Source organism: Hemitrygon akajei, chromosome 2, assembly GCF_048418815.1.
Source record: "Hemitrygon akajei chromosome 2, sHemAka1.3, whole genome shotgun sequence".
Taxonomy (NCBI): Eukaryota; Metazoa; Chordata; class Chondrichthyes; order Myliobatiformes; family Dasyatidae; genus Hemitrygon; species Hemitrygon akajei.
Window position 1 is genome coordinate 34,863,479 of NC_133125.1, and position 26,840 is coordinate 34,890,318.

A 26,840-nucleotide genomic window follows, 5' to 3' on the forward strand; every position below is an offset into this window, starting at 1 on the left:
GCTATAGGAATTTGCTGATACTGCCCAGAAGGCAATGGCAAACCACTTCTGTGGAAGCATTTGCTAAGAACACTCATGGATAGAGAACAGAATAAGAACAACAGCATGGAGGGGGTCTTCCCCATAGGCAACAATGGAAGACCATGATCTCCCACGTCATACCACACAGCACATAATGATGATGATAGAGGAATTTACTACAAGGGAGAAATTGACGTAAAACTGAATCATAGCATAGCAGGAAATAATGCTGTCTCACGAGGAAGTGTGTGTCGAAGTAATTTTAATGTATCAGAAACAGCAATCTCAATTCTTTGCATTACTAGTAGCAAATGGAGTGGCACTGAAGTGTAGTGGTTAGCACAATGTTTTACAGTGCAGGTCACCCGGGTTCAATTCCTGCCGCTGCCTGTAAGGAATTCAGAATCAGAATCAGGTTTATTATCATCGGCATGTGTCGTGATATTTGTTAACTTAGCAGCAGCAGTACAGTGCAATACATGATAATATAGAAATAAAAAATAAATAAATCAATTACCATAAATATATATATTAAATAGTTAGATTAAAAATAGTGAAAAATAGAGATAATATTTTTTAAAAAGGTGAGATGGCGTTCATGGGTTCAATGTCCATTTAGGAATCAGATGGCAGAAGGGAAGAAGCTGTTCCTGAATCGCTGAGTGTTTTACTTTCTCCTCGTGACCACATGGGTTTTCCCCAGTGTACCCTGGTTTCCTCCCACAGTCCAAAGACATACCAGTTAACTGTTCGTTCTAAATTGTCTCATGATTAGGCTAGGGTTAAATCTAGAGTTGCAGATGACACGGCTCAAAGGGACAGAAGGGCTTACTCCACCCTGTATCGCAATAAATAATAAATAAATGTGTTAAAATGGGTTGTGACTCAGTTCATAGCATGCTTGCCTCTGACTCAGGTGGTTCTTAATTCCCACCATTAAGGAATTTAACACACAGTCTCGGACATCCCATCCTGCAAAAACTCATTTCGGGGAGGAAGCACCATCAATTTGCGGCAGACTCCCGGAACTTCCGGGAGAGGTGGGATGTCTGCAGTAGAGTAGCTCCTTAGTGGCTAGCCAGCTAGTTTAAATAATGTTAGCTATGCTAATGAATGAATGACACCTGTTAAACTCACCTCAACAGTCATTTAACCCACAAGTCACTGTTGCAAACAGTGCAGTGAGCAACACTGATTATTTTTGACCCCTATAAGGCAGGGGTACACTTTAGTATAGTCTGGGGTGAAGCGCATTTTATATTTTCTTTTTTTGGAGCACTCTGCCATGGCGCACTCTCTCACTCTCTCCCGCTCTCTCTCTCTCGCTCTCGAAAAAGATCGATTTCTGGGATATTGTATATAATTTGCGGGCATCAATGAGCCGTTATCAATATGCGGGAGACTCCCGGAACTTCCAGGAGAGGTGGGATGTCTACAGTCTAGGCTGTGCAGTACTGCACAGGGCCCTATTTCAATGATGCTGGCCTTCATGTGCTGTGAAGACCTGGGTCTCCACAATGAGCAAGTGCTGTCCCTAAGGCACGCATGTGTGCATGGAAACTCTTGGAGCTGCTGGCCCAGGAACTCTTTGGCACCTGGTGAAACACACATCAGGGTAACAAATATGATGTCAAGGTCACAGCAAAATTTGTGCATGAGCCCCACAGCACCATGCATCTTTAAATAAACATTAATGCACTCACAAGCCTTTTCTCTGAACATTACACCATTGCCACATGAGTGCAGTCAAACAATAGGATTGTGTGTTCAGTTCAAGGAGTAAAGAGGGTGGTAGGGGGCAGGAAGAAGAGGCCCAGGGGATGGGGTGAGAAGAATGGGACCACAGTCATTGGTGGAGAGGATGTGTCACGTGTCGGAAGATAGTGTTGGAGGGGGGATTCACAACCGACAGCAATGGTACAGTCCCCAGTTAGTTAACACAACATGTAAGTACACAAGATATTTGACTAGCATTAAGTATTAGCTACCATGTAATTTAATATAATATTAATTGACAACTTTAATTAAAGTAAACAATAATAATCTTAGTTGGTGAACTTGGAACTGATAATTTGTGATTGTAGGAACTGCTTACTTGTTACTTACCAGAGTAATGATAGTTCAGATCGAGTGATGTTTTAAATGAGGTACCATACCCTGAAGCAAAATATATGTTGGTTATTAATAAACATTAAGATTAGAATATCTTCTTGAAGATTCTTCTTAAACTGAAATTTAATATTTTTTTAAAATATTATCCCCTTCATCAGTTGATTCCACTTGCCTATGTTACTCCTGATTGACTAGCTGGTCACACATTTCTTCTACAGAGGGGGAAAAAGTGAATAAATGTGCTGCACATAAGCCCCAAATCTGGAAGTGACCAGGAAATCTGGCAGAACTCTAGCAGAGTCCTGGATTCAGCCAGATGCACCACTGGGTCCATTGTTCCAGCACTGAGTGTATTTTTATGAGGTTAGGTGAGGGTGGAGATTGGTGTGAAGATGAGGAGGGAAAATCCCAGCAATAATTAGAGCGGAGGGAAGAAATTTGAGCTCTAATTGCAAAGTCTGGGAAAAAAATTGCCTTTTCTTGGTGATGTATAAAAGAATATTCCTGCAAAGCTTGAAATGTGTTAATAAAGGTGATTGCATCCAGAACTGTGAAAGTCATACTGATTTGAAAAAGAATTAAGTGAAAAAGCATTGAAATTATTCTTTGCAGTCTGAAAGAAATAGGTAGAAGACTTCAAATGCATATTGTTTTATTCAATCTCACTGTATATAAAATAGTACAGTACATAGTGGGACCAACCACGACACAGTGAAGCTAACTGTTGTTCAGTGGGGCAAATCAGTGTCACAAGGTCCTCATGGGCCTTGTAGGAATAGAGAAGGTTTATTATACCCAATGACCAAAAACTTGATAACAGAGATTGGTTTTAAAGAGAAAAAGAGTATTAAAGAAATGGAGAGGTACAAGAAGGAAACTCCAGAACTTGAAGATCTTGGCAGCTGAAAGTATGTACAAGATATTTAAAAGTTTTCAGTTAAGAATTATTGCTTACCTTCAATAATGCATGAACTTGACCTGTAGTGGGTGGAAGTAATAAGAAATAGTGAAGCTATATTAACAATTTAACATCCGTGTCTCACAGAAAGATAATCTTTACAAAAGTTCTTCACAGCTTGAAGGAAAGTCCCTCTTTGAATATTTTGAAGTATTGTTTCACCATACATCTTGAAATATTAAAATTAACATCAAACTACCACATCTGCCGAAAATGAGTTCACTATCACATTCTAGGTTAGAAAATATTATCATAATATAAATTTAATCATAAGAAACCAGGTATTTCCAGTATCATAGACAAGGAAATCCCTCCAAGGAGCTCTCTCTTTTTTGCTCACTGAAATAGATTTTCCACCACACTACCAGCAAAGTGGGGGCAGTTCTAAGGGAATTCTAACCCATTGTTTTGACAAGTCACTAGGGGTAACTAGAGTATAGCTGCACTTAACATACTGTGGATCGCTGATTGCGTGCACGTGTGTGCACTGGCATAAATGGGAACAGCTGTAATTTCAACACCTTCCAGAGGCCGAATTTATCGAAGAAAATTTATTCCTACCTTATCAATAAGAAGTTGGCATATAAAAGTGGACAAATGTGAAATAGAAAATCACTGAAATACTTACGAGGATTTTCTACTTAACTTACTCCTACTCAGCCAAAGCGATCCTTCAGCCAAGTCCTTAAACAATGAGAAATATTACATTGAATCAGTTTCATACATTACAGATTTTTTTTTATTTTGACATTTGTCAGAAGTTGCCACAGATACATCACTTTACATAGCACTGAACATAAGCAATCCTCAAATCAGCACAGGATAGAAAGATAACAAGATTTAGGAAAGGCTGGATTTGTTTCTATCTATAACTGTTGAATAAATCGTAAATTGTAATAAAGTTGAGAATGCAAATTCATTGACATAAGGGATGAATTATTCACTCTGAATGTTGAATACTTTATGTTAAATTACTTTGTGTGCCCACTTCCAAAGACATCAATTAATTATAGCAGTTGTCTTTTTTTTTCGGTCTGATGCATATCTCATGCTCTTTTTCTCTCAAATGGCAGGTAACTGTTTGCAATGTTTGATCTTTTTGCAAGGCCTCTAAAGTACTTTGGCCTTTCCAGTAAATCATACTATGCAACTCCAGTCAAATGACTGGACAAGCCAGGGACCACAGTGAAGCTCTAGATTGTGGTGCAAAGTTCCACTGGTAGGACCACACGACTGTGTTTATCAACATTCAAAAGAAGCTTAAATGGTGTCATCTGAATCCAGAAATCTCTCCACCTGACAAACTGGCATGTACACCACCACGGGGAAATGGCAGCAGCTCTGTTACTCATTTTATCAATCATGACAACAGTACTATTGATACACCACTGCCTTTCTGTGCCATCCTTTGCTATTCTTTGAAGCCAACTATCAAAACCAATCATGCTGAGAAATTGCATTCAAAATCTGTGCCTTCATACTCCAACGTTCCTTGACGTCTCTCTACAATCTTTTCCATTGAAGGCCACCATTGAAAGTCATCAGACCAACTACGCAGTGGCCATTTGGGTAACACTGCAGAGGATCACTGTGACAGGCAAAATGAAGTCAGCACAAGGCTTCTTAGGGGAAAAGATAGGTGTCATTGCTTGACATTTAAATATTCCTTAGCGTTTAGCAGTTATTGTTTCCTGATCTAGTACCATAAAATGTATTTTTTCCCTTCCAGGTTAGCACTTACGTAAAAAATAACACGAATGTACTTCATTTTCTTTAGATGTGTTTTTTAAACCTTTACAAAAAAAGGTGAGAGATGGATAAACTACGCACTTCAAAAAGGATATTTCAGTAATGCTATTTGTGCAGCTAAAACTAATTCTAATCCAATTGTTTGAGGAAGGTTCAAATCTAATTGTCCATGTTAATCTAAAGTTCTATTACTATATAAACATACACAGGAATGTATCACCTCAAATGAGTTCCTCAAGACTCCATGGAATGACTTTGATAATGTGCTGGTTTCTTGATTGTGAACATTTTCATTTGAACACCTGTCTGCCTCATGACCTGTTAAAAAACAAGCAACAAGAATTTCTGTAATGTAGATCTTCATACAGAATCACATTGCATCTTACTAGACCAAAGTTTTGTGTTATGTCCAAGGTGAAGGAACAAATTACACTAATTTTCATTATGCATAAAGTTGAAGGCCACTGACCCGTGATAAAAGGATTTGATCAGGATCATAACTGAGGTTAAAATTACATATCAATTCTCAGCTTACAGATTTCATAACATTGTGCCAGAGTTTCCTCACTCCCAGTTCTCTTCCACCTTCCAAACAATCAAAGGTTGGATGGAACTTGACTGCAAATCTCTACAGATACGTGCCACCAATTGATAAACATTCTATGTACTGTAGAGTAGACACTGACAAACTGAACTTATCTGTAAGATATCTTGTCTGGAAGGCTTTCTCCCCAAATTGATTTCAATCAAAAAGTACATCAATCCCAATAAACATAAAAGGAAGCTTAAATAACCCAGTAGAGAACCCCTACATTTAGTGCAAAAATGAGAGAGAATTTCATGCTGAAAACTGAATGTCTGAAGTGGACTAGATTCTGTGAATTCAAAAGCAACACGAGTGAATCTGCAGATGCTGGAAATAAATAAAAAAACACAAAATGCTGGCAGAACTCAGCAGGCCAGACAGCATCTATGGGTGGAGGTAATAACGATGTTTCGGGGCAAAACCCTTCATCAGGAGGTTCCTGATGAAGGGTTTCGGCCCGAAACGTCGTTATTACCTCCTCCCATAGATGCTGTCTGGCCTGCTGAGTTCTGCCAGCATTTTGTGTTTTATATTGATTCTGTGATATGCTTGAACCCTAATGGAGAAAGTTTCAATTGCACCTAGGGTCTGTTGATGGTGCAAAGGAGTGCTCCAAAACTAAACTGCTGGGACACAACCGGACTCCAGGGAACTGGTGTAGGATTCTTTTGAGGAGGCATTTTCACATCATTTCAGTACTGTTATAGTTATTTAATTCTCATATTCCACTTTCTAATTTAACATTTGAAAATACTAAAAGACAGCAAAATAATTCTTTAATAGAACTAACTTTCCTTCCCCTTTAATGGCTAACCGACTAAAATCTCTGATCTTACACTAGATCGCACATTATGCTTGTGGTGAACTACATATACCTGTCTGGACTGCTCCTGTGGCTCCTCCCACAGACCCCTGCTGACTGCTTCTGTGGCTCCTCCCACAGACCCCTGTATAAAGGCGATTGAGGCCTGATGCCCGGCCTCATTCTCCAGGATGTAGTGTTGTTCATTCTTCCAGTCAATAAAAGCCGATACCTCGCTTCTTACGTCTCAGAGTGAGTTATTGATGGTGCATCAATGCTGAGGAATCTCACCAGGCAATAACTCTAGGGCTTCTTGCCCATGAATAAAAGTCCTGATATACTGACTTGTAAATTGTAAAAACACTAGCATTTCTGCTTAGATCTGCCAATGAAATCCACCCGAATGATTAGCTTACACCTAGATTTTTCTCTTAAGTACCAGTGATGTGTGAAGAAACATACCTATCTGGTTGATGGTGGAAACTGTTAACCAGTTTTTGTTACTTTCTTTCTCTTCCACATTCTCCTCACTTCCAATTTGTTGTTGGTCTTGCTGATCAGTATTTGGGCTCTTCTGGGAGCACCCCTCCACTGTGATGACCTGCATCAAACCACATTGAGTACTTTATTCTGAGGAGAATGCGCAGGAAGCTCAAACCATGGTGAAACATTCAACACACAAAACCTTCCGTTGCCACGGTGCCTCCAACTCAAAGGCTGTACTGGAGAACTGAAGCAGCTTCCAGCCAGTAGTGGAGTAAAATGTTGTTGGTTTGGTTTTTTTTCTTTCTTTTCCTTTCCAATCCTTTTATTATTATTATTAATATCAACATAATAAGATTAATACATAGATAATGGGATTACAAACATACAAATTTAAACTGAACATGAAAGGATACATAAGCAATAGTTACAATATAAATGAGTCTTCCCAAATCGTGGACGACACAAGTAACATATAAACAAAGCGAAACTAGGTATATCATAATATATTTTTTTTTAAAACAGAAAAGAGAAAAAAAAAAAATTATGCTGGAAAAACTAATCTAACAACCTAATAACTAATAAGGAAAAAAAAGAAAAAAGGGAAAAAAAAGGAAAAAAAAATAATGATAAAAAAAATGGGCTGTTTATAATATCTAACAAAAATACAAAATCATCAGTGTCGTCAACTCCGATCCTCTCAACATATGTAAAATCAAAACTGGAAAAACAAATAGGCTTGGAACAGGGTCACATTACATCATATGAAAATATTGAATAAATGCTCTCCATATCTTTTCAAATTTAATAGAAGGGTCAAATACAACACTAATATTTTTTTCTAAATTTAGACATAACATAGTTTGAGAAAACCAATGAAATACGGTAGGAGGATTAATTTCTTTCCAATTCAACAAAATAGATCTTCTAGCCATTAATGTAAGAAATGCAATCATTCGACAAGCAGAAGAAGATAAATGGACTGAGTCCATCATCGGTAAACCAAAAATTGCAGTAATAGGATGAGGTTGTAAATCAATGTTCAATACCGTGGAAATAATATCAAAAAGGTCTCTCCAATATTTTTTCAAAAGCGGACATGACCAAAACATGAGTTAAAGACACTATCTCGGAATGATGTCTGTCACAAATAGGATTTATATAGGAATAAAAACAAGCCAATTTACCCTTAGACAGATGAGCCCTATGCACAACTTTAAACTGAATTAATGAATGTTTAGCACATATAGATGATAAATTGACTAATTGAAGAATTTTATCCCAATTCTCAATAGGGATAGTAAGGTTAAGTTCTCTTTCCCAATCATTTTTAATCTTACAGAAGGGCTCTGAATGTATTTTCATAATTATATTGTAGAGTTTTGATATTACACATTTCTGAGAAGGATTTAGTTCTAACAAATTCTCCAAAATACCCGAAGACTCAAGATTTGGAAAGGTAGGAAGTACAGTATTTAAGAAATTCCTAATGTAAATATCTAAAAAAATGAAATCTAGGCAAATTATATTTATTAGATAATTGTTCAAAAGACATAAAACAATTATCCAAAAATAAATCGGAAAATTGGAGTAATCCTTTAGTCTTCCAAGCTGAATAAGCTTGGTCTATAATAGAAGGATAAAAAAAGAAATTGGATACAATAGGAATATTTAAAACAAACTGAGTCAACCCAAAGAATTTCTGAAATTGAAGCCATATACGTAAAGTATGTTTAACTATCGGATTGTCAATTCGTTTCTGCAATTTAGAAAGAGCAAAGAGAAGAGAAGACCCTAAAATAGAACCCAGTGAAAATCCTTGTACAGATTTGATTTCCAGGTTCACCCAATGAGGGCTAAATCCTTTAACCAACATATCAAATATTGGATATTGACTGCCCAATAATAAAATCTAAACTTAGGCAATGCCAATCCACCTTCCTTCCTTGTCTTCTGTAAATATTTTTTACCTAATCTAGGATTTTTATTCTGCCATATATATGAGAAAATTTTTGAATCAACATTAGCAAAAAAAGAGTTCAGAATAAAAATTGGTACCGCTTGAAATACATATAAAAACTTGGGTAAAATAACCATCTTAATAGCATTAATCTGACCTATCAGAGATAAAGATACTGGTGACCATTTAGTAAACAAACATTTAATCTGATCGATTAGGGGTAAAAAATTAACCTTAAATAAGTCCTTATAGTTTTTTATGATTTTAATCCCTAAGTAAATAAAAGAGTCATTAACTAATTTAAAAGGTAAATTTCCATAAATTGGAACCTGTCTATTTAAAGGAAACAATTCACTCTTATTAAGATTTAATTTATACCCGGAAAAATTACTAAATTGAGCCAACAATGATATAACTGCAGGAATGGATTTCTCAGGATCAGAAATAAGTAATAATAAATCATCTGCATATAATGATAGCTTATGTATATCCGTCCCACGAGTAATGCCAAAAATGTTCGGTGATTCTCTAATAGCAATTGCCAAGGGTTCTAAAGCAATATCAAATAATAATGGACTAAGAGGACAGCCTTGTCTAGTACCCCGAAATAAACGAAAAAAGAGAGATCTTTGATTGTTAGTAAAAACCGAGGCTACTGGAGTATGATATATCAGTTTAATCCAGGAAATGAATGTCAGACTAAAATTAAACTTCTCAAGCACAGTAAATAAGTATGGCCATTCAACTCTATCAAATGCTTTCTCCGCATCTAATGAAATGACACATTCTGAGGTGCTATGTGAAGGAGTATAAACAATATTCAATAATCTCCTAACATTGAAAAAAGAATAGCGATTTTTAATAAAACCAGTTTGATCTTCCGAGATAATTTGAGGTAATACCTTCTCCAGCCTGGATGCCAGTAACTTGGAAAAGATCTTGGAATCTACATTCAATAAGGATATTGGTCTATAGGATGCACAGTCAGTAGGGTCTTTATCTTTCTTCAATATTAAAGAAATGGAAGCTCTATAAAAAGATTGTGGCAGATTACCCAATCTAATTGCTTCTTCAAAAACCCTGCATAACCAAGGAGAAAGAGTAGAGGAAAAACATTTTTAAAATTCTACTGTATACCCATCTGGACCTGGTGCTTTCCCAGAATTCATAGAGGAAATAACCCCTTTAATTTCTGCATCCATAATAGGAGTTTCTAATATTGAAAGATCATCTGATGATAATTTTGGAAAATTCAATTTCCCAAGAAAATCATACATGATATTATAATCATGAGGGAATTCAGAATGATACAGGGAGGTATAAAAATCTTGAAAAGATTTGTTTATCTCATCATGGTTAACTGTCAAATCACCATTCTGCTGACGAATCTTAATAATTTGGCGCTTAACCAAAGCATTCTTCAATTGATTAGCTAACAGTTTACCCGATTTATCACTATGTATATAAAAATCAGATCTGGTTTTCATTAATTGATTTTCAATTGAAGATGTAAGTAATAAACTATGTTCCATTTGAAATTCAATCCTTTGTTTGTAAAGCTCCTTACTAGGAGCAATCGAATATTTCTTGTCAATCTCTTTAATTTTATCAACCAATAAAACAGTTTCCTTCTTAATGCGTTTTCTCAACCAATGGAATAGGAGATAATCTGTCCATGTATATATGCTTTAAAAGTGTCCCAAAGTGTACTGCAAGAAATATCATCCGTGGAATTAGTTGAAAAGAAGAAATCGATCTGTTCCTTCATAAATTTAATGAAATCCGGATCTTGCAGTAAGGTAGAATCAAATCGCCATTGTCTAGCACTAGAAGCTGTATCCATAAATTTAATAGAAAGTTTTAATGGAGCATGGTCAGAGATGGCTATAATATCATAATTACAACCAATTACCGATGGAATAAAACAAGAGTCAATAAAAAAAAATCAATTCTCGAGTAAGAATGATAAACATGTGAGAAAAATGAAAACTCTTTGTCCTTAGAATGCCGAAATCTCCAAATATCAAAAATTCCATTATCAGTCAAAAAAGAATTAATATAAGTGGTCCACTTATTAGGTAAAGTCTGAGTAGATATAGATCTGTCCAACAAAGGATTTAAACAACAATTAAAGTCACCACCCATTATTAACCTATATTCATTTAGATTAGGTAGAGAAGTAAATAAGGACTTTAAAAAATCGGGATAATCCACATTTGGAGCATAAACATTAACCTTAGCAACCTTTTTGTTAAAAAGTAACCCAGTAATTAACAAAAATCTACCTTTCCGATCCGAAATGTTGTTTTATTTATCCCATTTCAGAGTTCTTAAAAACTGACAATATCAATGCTTTTTAAACAATAAAAGACAAAGTCAATTGACCCGGAAAGATTGTAATTAACTGAAGAGTTCGGCCTGGAATCCATTTTATGTAAGTAAACAGATTAGCTGTTAATATGATTTTTCAAACAATGGGAGTGTCTGGAATCACAGAGCACAGCCTAAGAATAGAAGGCCCTCCTTTTAGAACAGAGATGAGGCTGAATTTCTTTAGCCAAAGGATGGTTAATCTGTGGAATTCATTGCCACAGAGGGCTGTGGAGGCTAGGTCATTGGGTATATTTAGAACAGAGGTTGTTAAATTCTAGATTAGTAAGGGCATCAAAGATTATGGGGAGCAGGCAGAAGAGTGGGTTTTAGAGGGAAGATAAATCAATTAAGATCAAACGGCACAGCAGACTTGATGGGCTGAGTGGACTAATTCTGCTCCTCTGCCTTACAGTTTTAGATAGCCTAGGTAAGGAATAAGATAAAATGTGAATATGAAATAACATGGTTCTGAGACTATCCATTGTTCTAGGGTTATTTATGAGAATAAAGGAATAATTTGCACTTAAGCTCAATAAATTGAATTTTTTTTAAAATTACACAGTCTAATAGTTTTTCAAAGTATTAATCAAAGTATTGATGTCATTTATTGCTAGCAAATCTCAATCTGACAGAAAATATGACAAATGCTTAAATATTCAGCCTCACTGGGGAATTGAAACAATGGCAAACCTTCAAAGCAAGAAGTTTAGCACCATGACCTGACTGATTGAGATTGCCAGCAGATTCCATGAGCAGAGCCTGCAAGGCTGCCCTTGGGGCAGGTGGCGTGAATGGAACAAGAGAATCAGAATTAAATTTATCACTGATGTACAAGATGAAATTTGTTGTTTTTGAGATGGCGGCATGGGGCAAAGGTAACAAAATTTATAAATTTAAAAAATAAATAAGTAGTTCAAAAACTGGAACAAGTGAGTAGTGTTCATGAGTTTATGGATGATTCAGAAATCTGATGACTGGAGGGGAAGAGCTGCTTCTGAATCATTGAGTGTGGGCCTACAGGTTCCTATACCTCTACCCTGATAGTTCTGATGAGAAGAAGGCATGTCTCAATTTGTGGGGGACCTTAATAATGGAAGCTGCTTTCTTGAGGCACTGCCTCTTGAATTTGTCCTCGTATGAGAGGAGAGTTTGCTCATGATGGAGCTGGTTGAGACTGAATTCCCCTGCAGATCCTGTACACTGGAGCCCCCACCCCAATACCACAGGGTGATACAACTAGACAGAATGCTTTCCACCATGCATCTATAGAAACTGGTATGTGTCTTCGGTGATAAACTAAACCTCTTCAAACTCCCAATAAAGCCTCTGGCACACCCCTTTTGTGATTGCTTCAATGTGTTAGGCCCTGGATAGATCCTCTGAAATGTTGACAGTCAGGAACTTGATTCTTCTCACACCTTGCATTCTGAAACCGCAATGAGGACATGTATGCTCTCTCAATTTCCCTGACCTGATGTCCACAGACAACTTCTTGGTCTTGCTGACATTAAGTGTGAGGTAGGTGTTGTGACATTGCTCAACCAGCCAATATATCTCACTCTTGTAAGCCTACTCATCACCATCAGAGATTCTAGCAACAATATTATTTGCAAATTTATAGATGATGTTTGAACTATGCTTAGTCACTACAGTCATGAGTGTAGTGAGAATACTGTAGTGAACACAGCACACATTAAAGAGTTATTTCTGTGTTGATAGTCAGTAAGGAGATTTCATTACCAATCTGCACTGACTGGTCCCCCAAGAAGGAAGTTAGGGCTCCAATTGCAGAGGGAGTTACATTACAGCTGAATACAATAATATTAACATGATTCGGACAAGGTTACCCAACTTACGTACTTACTTTCAGTAAGGGGATGTTGGTTTATTGTGTGAGGAGACTAATCGAAGATCTATGATAATACAAACTTCGGAAGAAAAGTACACCCGAACACGTTGCTGCAAGTCTGCTGTATACACTTGAAAGTCCTATTTGGTATACACAGCATTATTATTTTAATTATCACTAAGCGTGTTTCCTCTCTTACTCACCGGTACCTGCAGATTTGGCTGTTTCTTCTGTTCTCTGCATGATGCTTCCTTGCCATTTTGTGACATCATTGAGTGGTAAAGATGTGACGATTTTGTAGAGGCTGAAGTTGAGAAAAAAAATCCTTTAGTTAAAAATATACATGGTAGAATGCAAGTATGAGATGACTTTTCATTTTTGGCAGATTGTATGACTCATAGCAAATGACAGATCTGAAAATCAATTAATAACATTGCAGAGGGCAATAGGAATTCCTGCATAACATCAACTGACAAGAGGCGGATGTCATTCATCAGTTTGACAAAGGAATCAATTCAGTGAACACAGATGGCAATGCAAAGACTAGAGAACAATACAATCACTTGGCTTACAAAGGCGAAACCAGACAGAGTTTATTTTAAGAGCAAACACGAGGAAATCTGCAAATGCTGGAAATTCAAACAACACACACAAAATGCTGGTGGAACACAGCAGGCCAGGCAGCATCTACAGGGAGAAGTCCTGACGAAGGGTCTCGGCACGAAATGTCGACAGTACTTCTCCCTGTAGATGCTGCCTGGCCTGCTGTGTTCCACCAGCATTTTGTGTATGTTGTTAGAATTTATTTTAAACCTCAAGAATTAAAGTTGGAGGAGATAAAACATTTCATGATTGCAGCGTGTGGCCCAAAACCCAATGCAACAGTCCTGATGAAGGAACTCGGCCCAAAATGTCGACTGTACTTTTGCGACAGACACTGCCTGGCCCACTGAGTTCCTCCAGCATTGTGCGTGTGTTGTTTGGATTTCCAGCATCTGCTGATTTTCTCGTTTGTACAACAGGAATTGCTGCTCTTTTGACACTTTTCATTAGATGGTTGGTTAAGCAGTTTCATGTTTTAGCTCAACTGCCTCGATGATGGGCCTTTATTAAGGGCACATTCAAATCATCAGTTTTGTTGGAATCACACAAAGTTTGTTTAAGAGCTGTTTATCAGCATTTTCCAGATTTTCTATATGCATTTGTCTATTACCATGCCAACTTTTGTGTCTACTTCCAATTAGTACACCATATCACTGGTGGAATGGTGCTTGTCCATTGCATCTGATGATGACAGGAAACCTGTGCAGGGAAGTTTTTAAAGTGGAAAAGCCAGTGCACAGGGGCAGTTCCTCCGAAATCCGGGTCCAGTGGTACGAAGTTGTCACAACTGGGGCTTTCAGTGGATGACCACAATGTCTTCTGTACCTCGTCATGCCCTTCGCTCTCCGCGAAGATTGCAGAACTGCCTTCTTGGCCATTGGATCTCACTGTAGATCTCACCAGAGCTGACTTTGCATGCTAGGACGGGCATGTCCCTATCTCACCAGGGTATGAAGCTAGCTGGCTACCCTCAACTTGGTTTACCCCGACTGTCATAGCAATGTACTGCAGTGTGACTGCTGTCACATGCAAACAGCTACAGGTGAGAGCTGAATATCCAGTGGGGACCAAAGGTCAGTGAGCTGCCCCAGATTGGACTCAACAAGCCCTTTCACCAGAGGTGTTACCCCTCCCTGAAAGCCTCATACACTAACAGAGCATTGCATAGTAATTATATACAACACTTAGTAAATTGCTTCTTAAATGATCTGGCAATTTCTTTTATTTTTTTCCCTAGAAGTGTGCATGAATCCTAAACTAACCTGCATATCCTGCATCATTACATAAAACTACCTGTAAGTACTTGACTCTCAATGCATTTATAGACTTAAGTTGTTGGTGACTTGGTGTTCTCTTAGGTCTTATTCCAAAACTATCCATTTATGCTATTTACTGTTCACCTCGGGAAATGTGGACATGACTGTATTGTTGTTAGAATAGCAAACTGATGCTATGTAGAAGTTTTAGTTCATTGGAGTTCAGCAGAATGGTAGGTGGTCTTATTGAAGCATACATTTTTCTAAGTCTTCTTAGACTGGTTGTAGGGAGGATATTTCTCCTGACTGAGGGACCTCAAGCTTAGAGTCACATTCACAGGATACACAGCCAGAATTTTAACATAAAGGAGAATTTCTTAATTCTTAATAGGATAGTGAATCTGTTGGAATCTTTACCATAAAAAGCTGTGGAAGACAAGCCATTGAATGGTGCTTCCCAAGCAACTTGGCCATAAAATGGGACTGAAGGCAGCAACAGCTCTGCTACGAGCTGTCAGAGTTAATTTTATTTTCAGCCTTTAGTTCTTTCCAGGCATCCTTCTTCGCTTGTGTTTTTGTCTGACTCCTCATGTTGGAGATATTTGAGTCTACATGAAAGTTACCTCTTTTATTGCGTAGTACCAGATTCAGTATGGCCTCTCCTCTAGTTGGCCTGTTTAGGTATTGTGTCAAGAATCCCCCTGGATACATCTAACAAATTCTGCTCCATCTCAATCTTTTGAACTAAAGAGTGGCCAATCAGTATTAGAGGAATCGAAGTCACCGGTGGCAACAACCCTGTTATTTATGCACCCTAGGTATGACTGCTTCCTTGTGGCTCATATCCTCTGCTCGTTCTTCTGAATGAGCTGTAGATCATCCACCTGCAGCTCAATTTTCCAAGCCCGGTCTGTAAGGAACTGCAGCTCAATTTTCCAAACACGGTCTGTAAGGAATTGTACCCACATGGTCTGCAGCTCCAGTTCCCAAACACGGTCTGTAAGGAATTGTACCCACATGGTCTGCAGCTCCAGTTCCCAAACACGGTCTGTAAGGAATTGTACCCACATGGTCTGCAGCTCAATTTCCCAAACACGGTCTGTAAGGAATTGTACCCACATGGTCTGCAGCTCCAGTTCCCAAACACGGTCTTTAAGGAACTATACCCACACGGTCTGCAGCTCCAGTTCCTAAACATGGTTTGCAGCTCAATTTCCCAAACACATTCTCTAAGGAGTTGTACACACATGGTCTGCAGCTCCAGTTCCCAAACACGGTCTGTAAGGAACTGCAGCTCAATTTCCCAAACACGGTCTGTAAGGAATTGTTCCCACATGGTCTGCAGCTCCAGTTCCCAAACACGGTCTGTAAGGAATTGTACCCACATGGTCTGCAGCTCCAGTTCCCAAACACGGTCTGTAAGGAATTGTACCCACATGGTCTGCAGCTCAATTTCCCAAACACGGTCTGTAAGGAATTGTACCCACATGGTCTGCAGCTCCAGTTCCCAAACACGGTCTTTAAGGAACTATACCCACACGGTCTGCAGCTCCAGTTCCTAAACATGGTTTGCAGCTCAATTTCCCAAACACATTCTCTAAGGAGTTGTACACACATGGTCTGCAGCTCCAGTTCCCAAACACGGTCTGTAAGGAACTGCAGCTCAATTTCCCAAACACGGTCTGTAAGGAATTGTTCCCACATGGTCTGCAGCTCCAGTTCCCAAACACGGTCTGTAAGGAACTGCAGCTCAATTTCCCAAACACGGTCTATAAGGAATTGTACCCACATGGTCTGCAGCTCCAGTTCCCAAACACGGTCTGTAAGGAACTGCAGCTCCAGTTCCCAAACACGGTCTGTAAGGAATTGTACCCACATGGTCTGCAGCTCCAGTTCCCAAACACGGTCTGTAAGGAATTGTACCCACATGGTCTGCAGCTCCAGTTCCCAAACACGGTCTGTAAGGAATTGTACCCACATGGTCTGCAGCTCCAGTTCCCAAACACGGTCTGTAAGGAATTGTACCCACATGGTCTGCAGCTCCAGTTCCCAAACACGGTCTGTAAGGAATTGTACCCACATGGTCTGCAGCTCCAGTTCCCAAACACGGTCTGTAAGGAATTGTACCCACATGGTCTGCAGCTCCAGTTCCCAAACATGGTTTGCATCTCCATTTCCCAAACATGGTATGTAAGGAACTGTACCCAGATGCAATTCTCACAGATTTAGCAGTCAGTGATACTGGAGGTCTCCCGTATCTCCTAACAGCTTGTAACAATACCGATTGGTATCTAATGCACATTAAAACATTCTGGATGTTTTACTGGAGTTAACATTTGATATGATTAGACCATAAGACATATGAGCAGGATTAGGTCAATCAGTCCCATCAAGTCTACTCTGCCATTTGATCATGGCTGTTCCATTCACCTCTCAACCCCTTTCTGCCCGTAACCTTTCACACCCTGACTTATCAAGAATCCATCAACCTCTGCCTTAAATACACTCAATGACCTGGCCTCTGCAGCTGCCCATGGCAACAAACTCCACAGATTCACTACCCTCTGGCTAAAGAAATTCCTCCTCATCTCCTTTCTAAATGGACATCCCTCTATTTTGAGGTTGTGCCCTCTTATCCTAGACTCCCCCACCATTTGAAACATCCTTTACATATCCACTATAGGTTTTTCAACATTTGATAGGTTTCAGTGAGATCACCCCTCATTCTTCTAAATTCCAGAGAGTAGAGGCATAGAGCCTTCACATGTACCTCATATAATAAATCTTTCATTTATGAAATCATTCTCATGAACCTCCTTTGAACCCTCTTTAATTTCAGCACATCCTTTCTTAGATACGGGACCCAAAACTACTCACAATACACCAAGTAAGGCCTCACCAGTGCTTTATAAAGCCTCAGCATTACAATCTTGTTTTTATATTCTAGTCCAATTGAAATTAATGCCAACATTGCATTTACCTTGCTCACCACATACTCAACCTGCAAATTAACCTTTAGGGACTCCAGCACAAGGACTCCCAAGCCCCATTGTACCTTGGATTTTTGAAACCTCCACTCACTTAGAAAATAGTCTGTGCCTTTATTCATTTTACCAAAGTGCATGACCGTACACTTCCCGACACTGTATTCCATCTGACACTTCTCCATCCATTCTCCTAATCTGTCTAAGTCTTCTTGCAGCCTCCCTGCTTTCCCATCATTACCTCCCCCTCCACCTATCTTCACACTGTTCGCAAACTTGGCTGCAAAGCCACCCATTCTATCATCCAAATCACTGACAAAAAACGTAAAAAGAAGGGTCCCAACACCGACCTTTGTGGAACACCGTCAATCACCGGCAGCTAATCAGAAAAGGCTCACATTATTCCCACTCTTTGACACCTGCCGATCAGCCAACCCTCTATTCATGCTAATACCTTTGCTGTAATACCATGACCTCTTATCTTGCTAAGCACCCTCATGTACAGCCTCCCTGTCAAAGGCCTTTTGAAATCTAAGTACTCAATATCCACTGATTCTCCTTTGTCTATCCTGCTTGTTATTTCATCAAAAAATTCCAACAGATTTGACAGGTAGGATTTTCCCTTAAGTAAACCATGATAACTTTGGACGATTTTACCATGTGCCTCCAAGTACCCCAAAAGCTCATCCTTAACAATTGACTCCAACATCTTCCCAGTCACTGAGGTCAGGCTAGCTGGCCTATGATTTCCTTTCTTCTGCCTGCCTCCTTTCTTAAAGAATGGAGTGACATTTGCAAATTCCCAGTCCTCTGGAACCACGCCAGCATCTATTGATTCTTAAAAGAACATTATTATTGCCTCTGCAATCTCTTCAGCCACCTCTTTCAGAATGCTGGGATGTAGGTTCGTCTACTTCAGGTGACTTGTCTATCCAGAACTTTGAGCTTTCCAAGTGCCTTCTCCATAATAATAGCAACTGCACTCACTTCTGCCCTGACACTCTCAAACTTCCGACATACTGCTAGTGTCCTACATAGTGAAGATAGATGCAAAATACTTATTCAATTTGCCTGCATTTTCCTTGTCTCCTATTACTACCTCTCCAGCATCATTTTCCAGAGGTCTTATACCTATTCTCTCCTCTCTTTTGCTCTTTATATATCTGAAAAACTTCTGGTATCCTCTTTAAAATCATTAGCTAGCTTACCTTCATATTTCATCTTTTCCCTCCGTATGGCTTTTTACTTGCCTTCTGTTGGTTTAATGACTTTGAAGTTTAAAGGCCCTACCACAAATGAGGCACTCTGTATTATGTGCTTTCAAATAATACGACACACTGCAACCCAAAGAGACACAAATGGCATCAACCAGACCAGCTGTGCTACTGCATTGTCTGCTTTTGGAGAACAGTACTTTCTAAATTAGGGATGACAATTTCTAAATTTTAAGTTTTCCAGCCTAAAAATTTCTGCTACTTCAATGCAAATATGAAATGTTACATACAGAGACTCCCAGATTTAAACTGGGTCCCTTCATAACTCCAACAATTCACAAGTTAGAAATGTGGCTGCCCAGCAATATCTTTAAGTAAAAACATACAGAAACTGGAAGCAGTGTATAGTTAAACCAGGACATTCCTCTGTGAGATACAGTGATGTTGCAGTGAACCTCGTTCTGCACAGCAGAAAATGCCATGGACAAATCCATGCCTTTGATCTCCCAGATACCAGGCATAAGCCAGGCACTTGAAACCAAGGGAGGATCTGTACTGCATAATTAAAAATATTCTTCTAAAATTTTTTCTCAGCTTCTGGACAGACTTGACAAGGTCAGCCTTTGTTCCCCATTCATAACAAGTCAACGTTCCACCAGGTACCTGCGAATGTTCAACAGTCTAGCAACCTGGTGTGGCAGTGACATCATTTATAGATTAAACTGGCTATAAAGGGCAGGTTTCCTTCTTTAAAAGAAGATGTGGAGAGTCTGCAGAGGGATATAGATAGGTTAAGTGATTGGGCCAAGGTCTGGCAGATGGAATACAACCTTGGTAAATACAAGATCATCCACTTTGGAAGGAATAATAGAAGATTATTATTTAAATGGTGAAAGATTGCAGCATGTCGTTGTGCAGAGGGACTTGGGAGTGCTTGTGCATGAATCACAAAAAGTTGGCTTGCAGGTGCAACAGGTTATTAAGAAGGTAAACGGAATGTTGGCCTTCACTGCTAAAGGGATTGAATTCAAGAGCAGAGAGGTCATGCTGCAACTATACAGGGTACTGGTGAGGTGGAGTACTGTGTGCACTTCTGGACTCCATACTTGAGGAAGGATATACTGGCTTTGGAGGCAGTGCAGAGGAGGTTCACAGGGTTGATTCCAGAGATGAAGGGGTTAACCTATGAGGAGAGATTGAGTTGCCAGGGACTATACTCTCTGGAATTCAGAAGAATGAGAGGGGATCTTATAGAAACATACAAAATGTTGAAAGGGATAAGATAGAAGTAGGAAAATTGTTTCTTTTGGTAGGTGAAACTAGAATTAGGCGACATTGCCTCAAGATTCGGGGAGAAGATTTAGGATGGAGATGAGGAGAAACAGTTTTTCCCAGAGAGTGGTGAATCTGTGGAATTCTCTGCCCAGGGAAGTAGTTGAGGCTTCTTCACTAAATATATTTAAGACAGAGTTAGATATATTTTTACCTAGTAGGGGAATTAAGGGTTATGGGGGAAAAGGCAGATCGATGGAGTTGAGTTTACGGACAGATCAGCCATGATCTTATTGAATGGCGGAGCAGGCTCGATGGGCCGGATGGCCTACTCCTGCTCCTATTTCTTATGTTCTTATGAAAGAAACAACTCGTAAAGTAATTATGTTTGAACATTTGGTTTTGTCTAAACTTGGTAGGAATCTGAGCAGTAGGAAAACAACAAAATATAATCAAAAGAAAGAACCTTTCATTTTACTTTTCCGCTGATTTTCGTCCCTTTGAATCTTTAACCTGATGCTGTTCCATTGAGAAGAGTTGTGTTTTCTCAGTGGATTTATCCAATAGGAAATACTGTGCTTGGAGAAAGATGGCCGGCTTTCTGTGCTACACCCATTCGTTTCTGAGTTCCAGGACAAGGATCGAGCTTTTTTCAAATGAGTATGACATGAACCACTATCCCCATAATGACAATCCACCTCGAGCAAAGAATGTACACACTTTATATTTTGATTTTTTAAGCTTGCACTGAAGATCCCTTCTTCATCATCTTCATTGAATGCCCAGTTGATGTAACCACCTTCACTGTCACTGCCTGGTACCAAGGAAGAATCATTAGTAACAGGAGGAGCCAGTGAACCTAATGAAAGTTTATCACCCCTCCCAGGTGACACCGGAATAATATCCCACAGTTTTCCATCATGATTGTCAACTTCATTGTTGTTAGGAGACACTGTTTGAAAGCTGAGCTGAACTGGGATGCTGCATGGACTAGCAGCTTGCTTCTGAACAAGCAAGTTTAACTTGGTTGATGTTGGAATACACGGAAGCGACATATTAAAGCGGACTTCTGTACACTTAGGGCTTTCAAGAGGAGAGGGGAATAGGAATGACTGTTCACATTTATGAGGGGACATGGGCTCAGATGACAGAACTGACATGAATGTACCAGCTTCCAACTCTTTTTGCTTGGAAACTATCCGGTCAAAGTACACTGTCTGATCGTTATCACCATGAGCTTCTGATGCAGGTGATTCAGTAACAGTGCACGGACTGAGATAACACAAATTCTGAAGGACTGAAGGTGAAGGTGAAGGTGAAGGTGAAGAATAATAATTCTGCTTTGCTTGAACCTCAACAGAAAAATTGTCCAAGGGATTCAAATAAATGTCTTTGGTGCAGCTTTGTGTCAACTTTGGGATGTCACTGTTTTCTATGTTCTTCCCCAGAAATGTTTCATCCACTTTTAAACTATCCACAGCAGAAATCACTTTTAGAGTGTCCACAGTGAGAGCTGAGAGGTCCTGCAGGTGTCCCAGCTGACTGTCCAAAGAGTGCAAGGACTCCTTGACAAAATGCACTTTCTCATTTACTTCCTTCAAGTGTATTGCCATTTCTTCCACTCTAGAAAAAAAAAGGCACATTTTAGTTTCCGTGAGTTTACTGCATGATCTGAAGCAGCCAGGAAGAACATCTGCTGGAATTCATTGGAACGCTGTACCATATTAAAGTTACTAAGTAAATTTAAAAATTCTGTTGCTGAACCAAATCAGCACAACTCTGGACAGTGATTATCCATCCAATGGCTGGGATTTTTCTGCCATTTTCCAGTCAGAAAAGTAACATGGATTTAGCAAGTCTACAGGTAAAACTGGTAAATTAATTAGCTTCAGATTGAAAAATAAAGATTAGCTTTCTCATGTACATCGAAACATACAGTTAAAAGCATTGCTTTCCATCAATGACCGACGCAGTCCGAGGATTATGCTAAGTGTCACCACGTTTCTGACACCAACATAAGATGCCTACAATTTATTTACCCTAAACGTACATCTTTGGAAATTGCAAGGAAAGCAGAGCACTAAAGGAAATCCACACAGTCATGGATTTTAGTTATTTTAGATCTTAATTAGTACAGATCTGCACTACAGATTCATGCCCATGGAAGTTGCCAGCCCTAAGAATTTCAACTTGTAATTACAAAATCCACAACCTTCTCTGGCATTGCTTCACCATGACAGAGCACACCAGGTGAGTCATGAATTACACCAAGGCACAGGTAGGGTTCTCAAGACTTGAAACATAAGCTCAGTTTCCTTGTTCGTAGATAATGCTTCACCGATGAACAATTCCAGCACTTCCTGCTTTTCAGATATCCAGAATCTAACCTTGAAACTTGTATAATAACCAGAATGCTAGAGGGGGCATCTGCCATTTACATGGATTAATGGAAATGGTGTTCAGAGTGATCAAGCTGACCTCAAAAGAAGCACAATTAAATCAGATCAAACACCTTTGTCAGCCCACCGGGCAAATAAAGAACTTCTGAGGTCTGGGGAATACAAACTTTTCACAAGATTTGAAAATAGGCATCTGGTTCATGTGCTACTGCTTCCAACATTGGCATTATTCACCCAGGAACTATGCGACCATAATATAGTTAATCCAAATACCTCCACACTACTGCCCAATTTGACAATATAATTTCCCATAAATACCTATTCAGTGAAAATGCTTTCCCCTTTTTTCTGAGATGTAGGACAGTGTGATACTCGGGCACTCCACGCTGATCTTGCTCTTCCATGTACTAGAGGTCGTGGGAATGGGAAGTGGTGCCTCAGAAGTCATGGTGGGTTGCTGTTATGCATTTAGCAGATGGTCCACTCTGCAGATAGGTGAAATTCACAGTAGAAAGACTGGATATTGATGGTGATGGATGAAGTACAGATCAAGTCAAACTGATTGCTTTGTTCTGGTGAGCTTCGAGTACATTGTTGGAACAGCACTCATGGAAGCAAGTAGCGAATATGGTACCACATCCTTGACTGGGTTTACAGTAAGCTTGCCCTGAGCAACACAATGTCTCTACCCTGCTCCTAGAACCACAGTATAAAATTTGAATGAATTGTTAATCTAGATATCCAGATTAATGTTTAAGTAACCTATCCCCTGCTATGCTATTTTCTCTTAATTTTCAAAATTATTTTTTGAAATGTTTGTCAACCAAAGTATAATTGTTCTAATAATATAATTTAAATTTCAGTTTAAAATTCTGTGGTAACCTTGTCCCCAAATAATCATAAAACTAATAACAAGGACAGGGCAGTTGGATGACCAGGTCTATTTTACCAAGTTGAAACTATGATATAAATTTATTATTGCAATTAGTTAGCACATTGTTATTTTAGATTTAAACCATGTGTTTAATCTAGCCCAGGCTGATGGATAAAGGCATCCTGTCTTCAATATATAGTATCAACATATTTCACTGTAAATATAAACTCAAAGCTCATAAAAATCAATCACATAAAATCTGATGAAAGGAAGTGTCATATTGGTGCAGTAGGGAAAGAGAAGAAAATGCATTTTGGGACTGGATTTGAGTGAGGCTCACATTGCAGTCAAGTATGATCCAGAAGTGCTTGCTGCTGACACCGGGTGATAAATGGTCTCAGCATAGACATTCCTCACTTTAATGAGCAGAAAGCTTACGGTTAATACCATAAATCAAGAAACTGCTGGAGATATACCTTTCAGTTGTTACTCTAATTCTTTCATTGTCACTCGAATGAAGATGCTCATTTTTCTCATGGAAGTATTTCTCAACACATAGCTCCTCAAAGTCATGCAGTTTTTTCAACTCCTCCTTACTGAGGTACAACTCTATTCAAAACAGAATCATAGTTTACCACTTAAATATTCAGCAATGAACAAGTGCATCATGTTTTTAAAATTAATTATTTGATGAATGTCAAAAAAAATCACAAATGCTGAAGAATTGAAATAATAAAACAAGAAAGAAAATGCTTTTATTTAAAATAATAATTCTCCTTGTTGACTTCCAACAGCATAGATCTTATGATAAATCTTCTAAATTAGTCATCAGTCGCTTTGCTCCCTGCCACGCCCATATATCTGAAACTGCCTCATCAAACAACCACTTCCCTCACACCCTACATTGTCAGCATCAAGTAGTTTCACTTTGAGAACAAGCAGGATACTGGGTGTGGACCTGATATCTGTTAAACACAGACACCACTGCGCAGCACTGACTCCATTTTCTGAGGAGACTGAGGCAAGTGAGGCCTGTTCCTCCTCCCCCATTCTAACCAATGAAAGCATCATTGGGGTCTCTCTTCCGTCTGTTTATCATGAGAGTTGCATACGCCGGGCCCTCAGCACCTGTCTAACAATCTATTTGACCCCCTACAATCAGGCAGGAGGTACCATAGCATTGGGACAAGAACAGGAACATTAGGATGGGAAACAGCTTCTTCCCCCAGGCCACATAAGACTACCGAACACCCTGGCACCACTCAGGGCTCATCATGTATGAAACGCCAGTAGTGTTATACTGTTTACTTTTTTAAACTGTGTTGCAAATGCGTGTTATTATTTGTTAATTTACCAGTGGTAATGTTACTTTATATTGATACGTGTGAGTTATATGTACTGTCTTTTGCATCTTGTCTGGATGAGTGTTTTTTCATTTGGTGGTATACAAGTGTATAACTGAATGATAATAAACTTGAACTTGAAATGCCCAATTCCAGCTCCACACTAAACCTGATTTCCTGTGTGATGCTTGTTATCCCTTCTACTCATTGAGCTGGATGTTGTGTAGCCAGGTTTTTAAAAGCCTTTGACATTGTCTCTAACACCAGACTACTTATTCACAGCACCCATGCTCTGCCCTTCTTTGAAACGGCAACAAATATACTTCGATGTAAAATCCCGTGTTATTCAAAGAATTGAGTACTCACTCTCTTTAAGTATATATGTTTGAGTTTTTTTGCAGTGTCTGTACAACCTATCCACAAATCGGATGTGGAGGTGGGGAGGGGGCGTGAGAAAGAGATTTCAGTATATTTGGGTATGTTTTTGCGCAAACTCATTGCCACTGAGAATTAATTCATGCAATGTCCAGTGGAGGGCAGCAAAGTAATACTACTGCTGAGGCAAAAGCTTTAAAATACTTTCTGCTTCGATTAAAACATTAAGGTAGTAGGTCAAAGACATTTGTTGCATTGTTTCGATGCATTTTCTTTGGAAATCTGATCTGAACCAGCCAGATGCCCAAACACAACACATTTCAGCAATGCACAAAAAATTCTGGGGTGGCCTTGCATGTGAGAAGAAAGTCACCACAAGCCACATCATATGACCCCAGAAACCAAAGCTTTTAAAAAGACCCTATCAATCGATCAGATTTAGTTAAACAAATTTCAGTTTGCTCAAAGACTGGTGGGGGCTCAACTAATCTCCCAGACTGTGATTACAAGTTGGGCACTCAAAATATTATTTAAAATTAAATTCAGATTTATGAGTAGGGATAAAAGGAGCAAACTTTATTATGCGTGGCTAAGACCCCTGTTAGCCAAACCCTAGACAAACCACTCTTGCTTTTTACCTAGCACTTCTCCACAAATCTATATTGCATACCAGGACTGGAGGAAACTGCTGGCTGGGGTTCATCTGCCTGATCTTACTTTCCAAACTGACAAGGATGACAAGCTGCTTCTATGATATAGCAGTGGACCACTGATCCCATTTCCTGCTTATATACATATACAAACCACAGTGCTCCATTCAAACCAGGAAACCAGAATGCTGGTAGGATTGAACTCCAATATGAGCCCTGTAATTGTTCATGCAACACTGCATGTGAGTCATTATCAAGACTCCAACTACAGTTATGTGAATTGAATTTACTGATCTACTAACAGAAAAAAAGCACTGTGCGTTGTCAAAATAAATTGTCATCATCTTCGGCATAACATGTGGCAACAATAAAGCATCCTGTGAGGCACCTTACCTGTAGAAACCACATGATGAAAACCACTAGGTGCAGCCCCCATTCCAACTTTCACGCTTATTTATTTAGCCATACTGCATGGTGAAGGCCATTCTGGCTCTTTAAGCCATGCTGGCAGCAAACCCCAAAAAACACAATGATAACGGGACAAATTACAATGACTAATTATCCTACCCAGTACATCTTTGGACTGTGGGAGGAAACCTGAGCAGCCAGGGAGGACGTACAGGGACACGTTCCAGGACGGAATTGAACTCTGAACTCCACAGCGACCCAAGCTGCAAAAGTGTCACGCTAACCAATACGCTACTGTGTTGTATTATTAAAACTAGAAGAACATAATCACTCACTTAAGCCAACATCTTCGTCCTCTTGATCCACCTCATTTTTTGCTCGGTGTTGATAAATTCGATTCAAAAGCAAAGCCACATGACTGAAAATAATTAGCGGTGGCGGTAGCCTTGGCTTTTCCCGATAGGTCATAATGTAGCGGTAACGATTATATTTCCAGAGTTTATTAGATATGGATTTTATTTCATAGTACACATTGCTGAAAGAAAACAATTTCAACTCTTAGTGCAATG

General features: G+C 39.1%; 1 protein-coding gene across 3 annotated transcripts in view; it reads right to left on the reverse strand.

The window, feature by feature from the left end:
• Positions 1-26,840, reverse strand: part of LOC140740615 (transient receptor potential cation channel subfamily M member 6-like) — a 133,412-nt gene that overhangs the window by 20,726 nt on the left and 85,846 nt on the right. For all 3 annotated transcript variants that reach the window (XM_073069940.1, XM_073069932.1, XM_073069948.1), the window contains exons 24-32: positions 26,607-26,806; positions 23,972-24,104; positions 20,689-21,845; positions 13,097-13,197; positions 6,691-6,829; positions 5,061-5,158; positions 3,720-3,775; positions 3,089-3,111; positions 2,128-2,178 (exon numbers count right to left, since the gene is read on the reverse strand). In XM_073069940.1, coding sequence (XP_072926041.1) covers positions 2,128-2,178; positions 3,089-3,111; positions 3,720-3,775; positions 5,061-5,158; positions 6,691-6,829; positions 13,097-13,197; positions 20,689-21,845; positions 23,972-24,104; positions 26,607-26,806 — 1,958 coding nt within the window. The remainder of the gene's footprint in view (positions 1-2,127; positions 2,179-3,088; positions 3,112-3,719; positions 3,776-5,060; positions 5,159-6,690; positions 6,830-13,096; positions 13,198-20,688; positions 21,846-23,971; positions 24,105-26,606; positions 26,807-26,840) is intronic.